Consider the following 12,848-nt stretch of genomic DNA (forward strand, 5'->3'; position numbering starts at 1 on the left):
GTTTCATGATTTCAGGTTGATCTTCCTGAACTAATTCTAGTAAACTGTTTACTTTTTCTTTTTCCTCTTTGATTCTTGTGGTTCTATTTAGATTATACGTTTCTTCCATTCCTAATATAATTATACATTTCTTTTTATCTGCTAAGTCTCTTACTATATTCTCCTTCTGTCTCATCACTTTAATAAGTGAGTCTTCAGTTTGTTCTTTCATTTGCTGTTTTATTATGCCAGTAAATGCAACTTTATTGTTCTCTTGGATTTTTTCCAACTGTGACAGGAACAATGAAAAATTATATTTACGAAAATAAACATATATTAAATTTCACTGAACACTATCACATATCAAAACAAAAAGACAAGGTCTGCTTGACAGGGAGCCAGAATGAATACTACTGCCCCGGCGCCCTGTGACCTGTCACGACGATTTGGCGAGTGAACCGGACTGGTGGTTCCAAAATAGTTTACATAATTTATATTGGACAAAAGTCCTTGGAACACATATATATAATTACAATTAATTTTGTTATATTTATACATTTAATACTGGATGTTTACATAGGTAATAAAGATGTATACATAATTGTGTACATATACGTACGTGTACATGCGATTGTATATCTACACACGCCCACGAGCCGTTGACCAATATATCGCTCGGCCACACCTCGAAATGTCCTCATTGAGGAACAAGAATACAATACAATTTTGGGCATGGCCAGAGAAACACATACTTAAACACATTACATATGAAAATTATTTAACTCGGAATTACAAAACTGTACATAAAATTTAAACAAGTAAATTAATAGAACAAAACAAAACATACTATACAAAATAGAGTAACTGTACATAGGATATCACACAGGGAAAATAACAAACACAATACACAAAATAAATTAATTAACTGGCGCCAGTAAAAATTAATGCAATTGCCGGACGTCCGGGACATACACAATACAAAGATACATAAGTCTACAAAAATACAAAAATAGAGATACAAAGACACATAAGAATTGGATACAAGAAATGGTAAACAATACAAACAATGCTTAAAGCATCTTAATTTACATTGTTTTCATACAGCTAAGGCACAGGGCCTGTGGATCTTAAATTGTAAGTATGGGCAGGTTGTACAGAATTGGGCCCAGGAGGTGGTACAGCAAATGTAGGTATAGCCACCTTGGTTTTCTTCAAGTTGTCAGGATGTACCGTTTCCGACAAGTTACGTGAAGGGTAAAAAATTATGTATTTGTTCTGGTGCAACTTCTGAGTTACAAGAAAAGGGCCTGAAAATTTATGTGCGAGCTTGCTTTTTCGCTCAGGTTGTAATTTAAACACTGTATCGCCTACTTTGAGGGATACGGGTGTGGCTTTGGTCTGGTGCTTTTGAACCATTTGTGAACGAGAGACTTGCAACTTGTCTCGTACAGAAGCATAGATTGATTGAAGAATTTTGCATTGTACCTGCGCGTAATCTTCAATATTATAAACTGGGCATTGTGTATTATGTAAAAGATCATATGGAAACCTTTTCTCAGAACCATAAATTATGTAATGAGGGGTCTTACCTGTAGATTCATTTATGGTGCTGTTAATACAGGCACCAACATGGGGGAGCCAATCTTCCCATGACTCCTGTAAGTCACTATAGAAATGCCTCAGGACGTCAAGAATCTTTTTGTTGGTCCTCTCAACCAGCCCATTAGAGGAAGGGTGATAAGCAGTAATGAAGGTTTGTTTGATGTTATACTGCTGGCAAATTTTGGCCATTATTTCATTCTTAAACTCAGTGCCATTGTCACTGAGTAGCACTGAAGGGGTAGTGTAAGGACAGAAAACATGCGTTACCAAAGCATGGGCAACAGCTGGAGCAGATTTACTACGTAAAGGAGCCAAAATCACAAAACGGCTGAAGTGATCTACGCATACTAGAACATACATAGAGCCTTGAGTACTACAGGGTAGTTGTAGAAGATCTATTGCTATTGTCTCGAAAGGACGAGACGGAATAGGATACTCTAAGATAGGGGCAGTTTGCGTGTAGCCTTTGTTCAAAGCACAAGACTTACACTTGGCAACATGAGTGGTAATGTCGAGGCGCATCTTGGGCCAGTAATATTTCTTGCAAGCCATAGCCAGGCTTTTGTCACGGCCTGGGTGGCCAGCTTGAGGGGAATCATGAACAAGAGATAAAACTATAGGAACTAGTGACTCAGGAATCACTAGTTGTGTAACATCTTGCTCATACACTTTCACTTTACGATTAAGAACGTTGTCCTCAAGTGAAAATTGTGATAATGGTACTGGTATCTTCAGGTGGATGTTATCACCCGATTCCAAGGCATATATAACAGCAGACCATACAGGGTCCTGATGTTGAGCTTCTGCTAATTCTTGTAAGTTAAAATTATGTACTCTTTGAATAGCAGCAATTGGTAATTGTCGTGAAAGAGCATCGGCAACATGATTTGCTTTGCCTTGGATATGTTTCATTACTGGATTAAATTCTTCTATGGTTAGAAACCATCTGGCTAGGCGGCCTGAAAGATTTTTGCCTTTGAAAAGTTGTGTGACAGCCATATGGTCTGTGTAAATGGTAATTGGATATCCAAAGATGATATCACGAAAATGTCGTAATGACCATACAACTGCTAAAGCTTCTAAATGAGTTGCCGAATAGCGGGACTCAGCAGAATTGAGTTTTCGGCTGGCATAGGCTATGACATGTGAATGTCGACCATCAATTTGCTGCATAAGCACAGCACCAACACCTGAGCCAGAAGCATCTGTACAAATAATAAAAGGTAGACTATAGTCAGGAAAAGCTAGTACAGGTGCATTAGTAAGAGCATGTTTTAAGGAGTCAAAACTGTTTTGGTGTTCTTCCTGCCACTTGAAGGAAGCATCCTTCTTAAGGAGGCGTGTGAGTGGAGATGCTATGGAAGCAAAGTCCTTTACAAAGGCACGGTAATATCCTGCTAACCCTAGGAAGGAACGTACCTGTTCAACAGTCTTAGGTGTAGGGAAGTTTTTAACAGCTCTAACCTTTTCATCTGTGGTATGGATACCATTTTTGTCAACTACATGACCTAGAAATTGAATGCTTGCTTTGAAGAAGGAACATTTGGGAAGGTTAAGTTTGAGTCCTGCTTCAGCAAACCTTTGCAATACTAAGGACAACTTTTGGAAATGGTTTTCTATATCCTTAGAGACTAGGATGAGGTCGTCTAGATAAATAAAGAGACCATCACCTATGAGACCATGAAAGATAGAGTTGACAAGACGTTGGCAGGTCAATGGAGCATTTCGCAAACCCATTGGACAACGGAGCCATTCGTAGTGGCCTGATGGAGTTGAGAAGGCTGTCACTTTACGTGACTGTTCTTCTAAGGGTATCTGCCAGAAACCTGCTTTTAAATCTAAGGTGGTAAACACAGTGTTACCTGAACCGATGGATTGTAGCAGATCACTTAACACAGGCAGAGGGTAATGGTCAGGGACAGTAACGTCATTTACCTTTCTGTAGTCTATCACAGGACGAAACGATCCATCCTTCTTGGGTACAAGAAGGAGCGGAGAATTCCATTCAGAATGGGATTCTGTAATGACACATTCTTTCAAAAGTTCGTCGACTAAAGATTGTGCGATGAGACGACGAGAATGGGGCAACCTGTAAGAGGGCACATAAACTGGACGTGTTCCCGGTTTAAGATCAATCCTATGGGTAACACGATCTGTAACACCTAATGGTTCACCAGGCAGGGCTAAAGCCTGCCGCTTTGCTACTAGTAATTCAAGAAGACGTGGTGTTACTTCTGGAAAGTCAGTATGTCCTACATACGTTGCATATTGAGAAGCTAGATGAGAATTGCCATTTGTAACATTAGTGGATTGAACGGCAGCTGCTATAATAGGAGGAGAATTCTGAAAGGTGTCGACCTCGACAATTTCAAAAGATCCAAGGTTAATACCAGCAGAGAGTGTAAAGGGAACACCAGTGACATTAGTAACTAATGCAATAGTGGTATGATCCTGACCAACAGTGGATAGAGTACCTTCTAGTGCGAGACGTTTGAGACTCACAGAGTTAGGTTGAGAAAGGACATCAGAGCCAATTGGAGCATCTGAAATTTGCACTGGAATCCTTATGGCAGTAGAGGGTTTTATGTGATGATCACCAATAACAACAGCTGCACAGGAAAGTTTTGAAGAATTTATGGGTGCTGGAACTTTGCACGATAGCTGTGAAGAGTCACTAGTGGAAAAAGTTGATAACTGTTTAGACTGAACGTAGGCGGGTGAAACACATATGGAGACAGGGTTGTCCGTTGCCATAAGAATTGTGTTCTCTAAGCTCACCTTACGCTGTTGAGGGGATATGTTTATGTTGTACTTTGCTAGAGTATCCAAACCTAAAAGGCAATCACATTTGAGAGCAAAGTTGGAAACCACCACAAAATCAACTGAAATAACCTTGGTAGAAGTAGAAAATTTGAGAGGAATAGTAGCTGTGCCATGAATAGGTAATGTAGAGCCTTGGACAGTTTGTATCGTGTCACAAGAAGGAGAAAGTGGAACTCGATAAAGCTCTTTGATAATATTATATGTAGTGTGGCTCATGATGCTAATTTCTGCTCCAGTGTCTATGACTACTGAAAGAGGTGATTTACGCATGTAGCACTGGAAATTAAGAAGTGAAGAACTAGTAGCTGTTAAGGGGAGAACTTTCAGAGGAGTCATTGTTACGTTTTGGGATTTGGAAATAGGCGCTGTTGAAAATGGGACTGAGTAGGGGCAGAGGCAACAGTATCTGCTCTAAGTTTCTTGATCCTGAAGCATTGTTCTGAAGTGTGACCACAGGATCCATGGACAAGACAGTCTTTAGGAAGGTGTTGTAGGGACATTTGTGAGAGATCCTGAGGAAGGTGAGAAAGGGGCGTATAGGAATTTCTTTGTTTCCGTGAATTGTGCTGCATTTGGGGAGGGGAGGGTCTGTGAGAGTCTAAGGGAGAAAATTTTGTAGATTGGCGTTCATGACGCTTACGAAGGAAACAACGGTTATAAGTATGTCCTTGTTTGTGACAGTATGCACATGACATGATAGAATCTTCAGAAGAAGAGATACTCTGAGAGTGTGTTGAAAACATGTTAGAACTTGGGGGTGAAGGTAGAGAATGTACTTCAGAAGATTGTTGGTTGTGGACTACTTGGGCTAATGTAGCAAGACGTGGCATTTCTTTTAATTTCTTAGAAAGCCTTGTTGCATAATGAAGGAGAGTTTCATCCTTTGTATAATCTAAGGAAGTAGCGATTCTACGCTCGTGTGGAGTTAGAAATAACATAAATAATAAATATTCTAAGACAAGTTGAAATCTGGCCACTGAAATGTTGTCATTTTCTATCCATTGTAATTGTTTCAAACTGGCTATGGCTTCGGTAACAAAGGTGCTAGATTTTGCCTGTGAGCGCATGAAATTTAACGTTCCGTGACTCACAGTTAGCTGCTCTGCCAGCTTGAAGCACCATTGAAATCCTTCTTCTCTACCTGTGTCCCCATACAACTGAAGGAAATTTGTTTTGAATTTATTGTAATCATGGTTAAGTTCAATGGGGTTGAGACAGCTAGCTGACAGCATTTCAGAGGCTAATGAATTGGGGGTAATCTGGGAGCGTATGAACGAGATACGTTCCTTCTCCGTGGTAATGTTAGATGATATAATAGCATCCTCGCACATACGAATAAAGAGAGATGCTGTATAAGAAGAATAATTTCCATCGAAAGTCTGTATGGCAGGTTTCTGATGGATGAGATTTAATACGGGTATTTGTGTTACCTGGGATGTTGCAAGTTGATCAGAAGTTGAATCAGATGTTGAATCAGATGGCTCATTGGCCTTGGAACGTGTTGCCTGAGCCATGATGGAGAACGCTGTGTACAACAGTCTAAAAGAAATAATTTTTTAAGCCACCAGCCACACCCGTAAGAAAATTGTATGTAAAAATGAAAATTGTTTATCAAATGTAAAGAACAATTAAGTACTATTAATACAATATTAATTTTACAACAAGTTAACATGGAATGTTGGGAAAATAAGAGGTAGCAATATAGCTTTTAGAGCGAAAGGCTACTCGGAACCTTGCACATGGGTTTGAACCTTATAGATAACCATCCAGGTTACTAGGTGGTCTAGGCGACGTGACTAGTGTTGAATCTGCTGGATGATTCACTGGGGGTCCGATGGGGCGTAGATTGTTAGCTACGGCTATTACACAAGAGCAGGTCGCCGGCAGCTTGTCCGTCGGATTCACCATTAACAGCTATTGCAGGGACTAGAAGTTTATAGTTTTTCCACTGTTAATTTAGTTGACGAAGGACTGTCACATTAATTGAAAAACTGTATCCCTGAAATTAAAAAGGTAGGGAAAAACACGACAAACAGAAAACACACGCACATCGAACTAGGCCGGCCTTTAAGTTTTTCAAATTTGTCTTTTTGTTCGTAAAACTATATAGTCTTTCACAAAGTTTTTACAATTTCGCTGCCACCATAATATGTGACAGGAACAATGAAAAATTATATTTACGAAAATAAACATATATTAAATTTCACTGAACACTATCACATATCAAAACAAAAAGACAAGGTCTGCTTGACAGGGAGCCAGAATGAATACTACTGCCCCGGCGCCCTGTGACCTGTCACGACGATTTGGCGAGTGAACCGGACTGGTGGTTCCAAAATAGTTTACATAATTTATATTGGACAAAAGTCCTTGGAACACATATATATAATTACAATTAATTTTGTTATATTTATACATTTAATACTGGATGTTTACATAGGTAATAAAGATGTATACATAATTGTGTACATATACGTACGTGTACATGCGATTGTATATCTACACACGCCCACGAGCCGTTGACCAATATACAACCCTGTGCTTCTTTTGCTATGGACTCTTTATTCTCTTTACTATTCCTCTTTAATTCCTCATTTTCATCTTTTACTTCTTTTAACTGTCTTTTTAATTCTTCTATTTCTTTAGTTAGGTTTTTGTTCACCTTCTCTAGTTCTTCCAATTTTTCAACTCTCTGCGCAATCTTTGTTTTTTATCGAACCTACTCTTCCAATGTTCAGTCATTTTCTCAAGTTTTCCCTCTAGTCTTGCTAATCGGGGGAGCTTGGTATCCCCCCCACTCAGTAAATCCCTGGAAATTATTATCGTCACCTTCCATTCTGCTGCTCTTATCTATATTTCTAATCTTTACATTTTTCTTAATCCCTTGTTCTCCAAAATCATCGGTCCTTCGCTTGTTTACAAGACCCCTAGCCTCCTGGACCAAGTCCTCCCCTTCCTCATTTCCTTCCATTTCCCTTAGTAATCCCTGCCCTTCTCCTTTTTCCTCACATGAGCTTTCCCCTTTCCTGTAAATACAATAAGGTACTTCCTTAACGTTGAGATCCACGAAAATTTCACTTTTTCTTCGGAACTCCAATCCTCACCGTCCATCCGACGAATGTTTGTGTGTGTGTGTGTGTGTGTGTGTGTGTGTGTGTGTGTATTTACCTAGTTGTATTTACCTAGTTGTATTTTACGGGAAGGGGAGCTATGCTCGTGAGGTCCCGTCTTCATATCTCATTTTATCTAAACTATTTTTAAATTCATGTATTGTTTTTGCACACACCACTTTCTCATCTAACTTGTTCCAACTGTCTATTGCTCTGTGAGGAAAGCTGTTCTTTTTCAAATCTCTTCTATAGTTGTCTTTTTTTATTTTCTTTCCGTGTCCTCTTGTATTTCTGTCATCCCATTTTATCAGATTCTCTCTATCAGTAATTTCTATGCCTTTCATGATTCTGTAAATAGCTATCAAATCTCCTCTCTCTCTTCTTTTCTCTAGTGTCTGTAGTTTAAGTTTTTGTAGTCTCTCTTCATATGATAGTTTTGAGAGTGTTGGTGCCAGTTTAGTAATTGCTCTTTGTATTCTTTCAAGTTTTTTTATACATTTTTTTGTACTTGGTGACCATATCGTTGCTGCATATTCCAATCTTGGTCTTATCAGGGTGACTAGGATTTTCCTCACCATTTCTTCATCCAGGTATGTAAATGCCACTTTGATTGTTCTTATTAAATTATAAGTTTCTCCAAAAATCTTATTTATATGTTTCTCAGGTGACATATTATTCATAACAATGACTCCCAGGTCCCTCTCATTTTCTACTCTTTTTATTCCTTCTTCTCCCAAATTATATGATCCTGTTATTCTGTTTTTGCTTTTTTCCAAATTCCATTATACTACACTTTTTTGTATTGAACTCCATCTCCCACTTCCTACTCCATTCTTGTACTTTATTTAGATCTCTCTGTAGTGATTCACAATCTTCTTCAGTTTTCACTCTTTTCAGTAATTTTGCATCATCTGCAAAGAAGCTCATATAGCTTTCAATTCCTTCATCCATATCATTAATATATATAGCAAACATTATTGGGGCCAGAACTGTTCCCTGCGGGACACCGCTTATTACTTCATTCCATTTTGAGTGCTGATCTCTTATCACTACTCGCATTTTTCTTTCTTGCAAAAAGTCTTCCATCCAATTTAGCAATTTACCTTGTATTCCTCCTTCATATTCTAATTTCTTAAGCAACTTCTTATGTGGTACTTTGTCAAAAGCTTTTTTTAGGTCTAGAAATGCACAATCAGCCCATCCATCTCTTTCTTGTATTATATCTATTAGCCTTGAATAGAAACATATTAAATTGGTGACGCATGATCGTCCTTGTCTGAATCCAAATTGTGTGTGTGTGTGTGTGTGTGTGTGTGTGTGTGTGTGTGTGTGTGTGTGTGTGTGTGTGTGTGTGTGCGCGTGTGTGTGTGCGTGTATTTACCTAGTTGTACCTAGTTGTATTTACCTAGTTGTATTTTACGGGAAGGGAAGCTGTGCTCGTGGGGTACCGTCTTCATATCTCATTTTATCTAAACTGTTTTTAAATCCATGTATTGTTTTTGTACACACCACTTTCTCATCTATCTTGTTCCAAATGTCTATTACTCTGTGGGGAAAGCTGTTATTTTTCAGATCTCTTCTATAACTGTCCTTGATTTTCTTTCCATGTCCTCTTGTATTTTTATCTTCCCATTTTATAAGATCCTCTCTATCAGTAGTTTCTATGCCTTTCATGATTCTATAAATAGTTATCAAATCTCCTCTCTCTCTCTTCTTTGCTCTAATGTCTGTAGCTCAAGTTTTGCTAGTCTCTCTTCATATGATAGTTTTGAGAGTGTTGGTGCCAATTTTGTAATTGCTCTTTGTATTCTTTCAAGTTTTTTTATACATTTTTTTGTACTTGCTGACCACATTGTCGCTGCATACTCCAATCTTGGTCTTATCAAAGTGATTGGTATTTTCTTCACCATTTCTTCATCCAGGTATGTAAATACCACTTTGATTGTTCTTATCAAATTTTAAGTTTCTCCAAAAATTTTGTTTATATGTTTCTCAGGTGACATATTGTTTATAATAATGACTCCTAGGTTCTTCTTATTTTCTACTTTTTTTTTATTCCTTCTTCTCCCAATTTATATGATCCTATTATTCTTTTTTGCTTCCAAATTCCATTATACTACACTTCTTATTATTCAATTCCATCTCCCACTTTCTACTCCATTCCCATACTTTATTGAGATCACTCTGTAGCGACTCACAATCTTCTTCCGTGTTCACTTTTTTCAACAGTTTTGCATCATCCGCAAAGAAGCTCATATAACTTTCAATTCCTTTATCCATGCCATTAATATATATAGCAAACATTATTGGGGCCAGAACTGTTCCTTGTGGAACACCACTTATTATTTCATCCCAATTTGAGTGTTTGTCTCTTATCACTACTCTCATTTTTCTTTCATGCAAAAAGTCTTCCATCCATTTAAGGAGTTTGCCCTGTATTCCTCCTTCAGTTTCTAATTTCTTAAGCAACTTCTAATGTGGTACTTTGTCAAAAGCTTTATTCAGGTCTAGAAATGCACAATCAGCCCATCCATCTCTTTCTCGTATTATATCTATTAACCTTGAATAGAAACACATTAAGTTTGTGACGCATGATCGTCCTTGTCTGAATCCAAATTGTCTTGGATTTAGCACGTTTTTTTTTTTTTCGTTTTTTTTTTCTAAATATCTTACCCATCTACTTTTGATAATTCTTTCACAAATTTTTGTTATTGTACTTGTTAGAGAGACTGGTCTCTAGTTAGTAGGGTCTTCTTTATTTATTTCCCCCTTTATATATAGGTATTATATTTGCTTTTTTCCAATCTTTTGGAACTTTTCCTTCTTTCAAGGAACTGTTTATTATGCTATGTATTTTGTCTGCCAGTTCATTCCTGCATTCTTTCAAACTCCAGTTTGCTATTTCAACTGGTCCATGCGATTTTCTGACATCAAGATTACTCAAGTGTTTCATTATTTCATTCCTTGTTACTTCTATTTCTTTCATAGGGGGGGACTTTCTCCTCCCATTCGATATCACTAGGTTGTATGTTCTCCCTTGTAAACACCGATCTAAAATGCTTGTTCATAACTTATGCCATTTCTATTTCCTCTGTGTATTCAACTCCTCCTTGTCGTAGTTTCTCTAATTCTTGTTTGTTTTTCAGTTTGTTGTTTACAAATCTGTAAAATAGTTTTGGTTGATCTTTACATTTTTCTATGACATCTTTTTCATATTTTCTCTTTTCTTCTCTGCACACTTGTATATATTCATTTCTATAACTAGTATATATTTTCCATTTATCAGGTCTTCTGTCTTTCTTCCATTTTGTCCAGCCTTTATTTCTTTTGTCTTGTAACTCCCTACAACTTTTGTTGTACCAGCACTTTACATATTCCTTTTCTTGTTTTTGTCTTGGGACATACTTTTCCACTCCTTTATAATTTTTGTCAAAATATTCCATTTCTTTTCCACTGTTGTTTCCTCTTTGCATATTCTTTCCCAGTCTTCTTTTTGAAAGAATTCTCTTATTTTATTAAAAAAAAAAAAAAATCATACATCATTCTTCCTTTTCTACATTGTTCATTTCTTTTCATGTATTTTTCCTCGTTTAGTTCCAGTTCAATCAATATGTGCTCACTTTTACTTATTGGTGTCTTATATTCATTCTTTTCCACTATTCCAGGTTCTGATGTGATTATTAGGTCCAGTCTCGATGGTTCTTCTTCATATCTATACCTAATGTTCTCATGAATCCATTGTGTCATTGTATAGTCAATAATCATCTCAAGTAGAACATTTCCCCATGAGTCGTCTCTGTCACCCCCGCCGTCGTCTTCTCAGAGTGTTTCTATTCTCGTTGTTCCAAAGTAGTTCTTAAGGCCCCTTGCCTGGTAATCTTGAGGGGTGAATAAAATAGGTGTAGTTTTTTCTGATGCTTGTTGGTCTCAATCAGTACACCTCGAGAATCCCACCCGGAACTCTCTACATTACGTCAAGCCACCTTCGTTCGGACATCACTCTTTCATTCATCCAATAGTCTTTTACTTCTCAAACAAGTGCCACACCTTAAGGGCGTGACTTTTCCTTTCTGCACCAATGATTTTTCTCCTCCTCCACCTTTTTCTTCTAAATTATGTCACAACGTAAGCATTATGTCGTAACAAAAATGGCTTGTCCGCTTGCAATTACAACAGTCAAAACAATATTGCAACCACCAGGCGACACTCCGCATTATGTTACATATACAAGGTGCGAGTCTGACTCAGCTATCCTTGTCGCCTGTCGGCCGTCGGCCGCCGCCCTCACAAGTTTTCATAATAACTGACCCTGGATTAGCATTCGTTCTCCATCTACCTCTCGATCTACTCTGATCTACCTTAAATGTCTACCTCTATCTACCGGCCTCTTACAGTCTCCACCCTTTACTGTCATCTTTTCCCAGCAGACTTCTTTGCAATTAAAGTCGCCCATCATAACTATTCTTCCTCCATCTTTCATTATCTTATTTAATGTTATCCTTGTGTCCTCAAACATATTTTTATGTTCTCTCTCTTCCCACGAGGCCGTTTTTGGAGGCACATAATTTATTACAAACATTCTGCTCTTCTTGTCTCTGTCTTCCACTTCGATCATAATCATCTCTACTGTATTCTTTCCATATGTGACATTCCTCACGTTTATATCTTTCTTAGTCAGGAATATAAATCCACCCCCTTGTTTTGTCTGTTTCTAATCCAATAATTATATGCACCATGTCCTTAACTGTTGGGTGGTAGTGGACCTTTCAATTTTGTCTCTACAATTCCCATTATGTCTGGTACTTTTTCCTTCAGATAATCATTCAGTTCGTTCAAGCCTGTTATTAATCTATCTATATTTGTGTAAGACACTTAATTTTCTGCTACTTCTATTGTATTTTCTGTTTCTCTCTTTTTTTTTCTGGTATGGTCCATTTACTCACTTTCATATTCACTACTCTCCAATAGAATAACTCTTTTTCTGACTCTGTTCTTCTCTCGTTTTTTCCCTTAACTTCTTGTCTTTTCGTTTTTCCTCCTATCTTTCCTCTTTATTCATTTCTCTTTTTATCCATACCTTTTTATATTGTTCACTATCTGTTAGTTTCCCTGTTTTTCCTAAGATATTCTCTGCTGTTGCTTGTGACCTGAATTTAATCTTAATTGGTCTGGTCTTATCTGTACTATATTTCCCGAGTCTAAACATCTCTTCAATTTGCTTCCCTATTTCAGGTTCGTCTTCCTGAACTAATTCTGAAATATTGTATGCTTTTTTCTTTTTCCTCCTTAATTCTCGTAGTCCTGTTTAAGTTATACTTCTCTTCCATCCCTAAT

General features: G+C 37.6%; 1 protein-coding gene across 1 annotated transcript; it reads right to left on the reverse strand.

Annotated features, from left to right (window-relative positions):
- Positions 1–4,243: 4,243 nt before the first annotated feature.
- On the reverse strand, positions 4,244–8,770 carry LOC143038549 (uncharacterized). Its single transcript, XM_076207887.1, has 2 exons — positions 6,156–8,770; positions 4,244–5,943 (listed from the first exon to the last, which is right to left on the reverse strand). Exon 2 carries the CDS (start codon positions 5,916–5,918, stop codon positions 4,743–4,745), a length of 1,176 nt encoding a protein of 391 aa, XP_076064002.1. The 5' UTR covers positions 5,919–5,943; positions 6,156–8,770; the 3' UTR covers positions 4,244–4,742.
- Between the last annotated feature and the right edge of the window lie 4,078 nt (positions 8,771–12,848).

This window comes from Oratosquilla oratoria, chromosome 24 (assembly GCF_046742065.1).
Source record: "Oratosquilla oratoria isolate Oo_2021 chromosome 24, ASM4674206v1, whole genome shotgun sequence".
Lineage (NCBI taxonomy): Eukaryota > Metazoa > Arthropoda > Malacostraca > Stomatopoda > Squillidae > Oratosquilla > Oratosquilla oratoria.

What these genes read in the sequence shown, in the direction of transcription:
- LOC143038549 (XM_076207887.1), bottom strand. Translation starts at nt 5,918, where the DNA reads ATGGCTCAGGCAACACGTTCCAAGGCCAATGAGCCATCTGATTCAACA.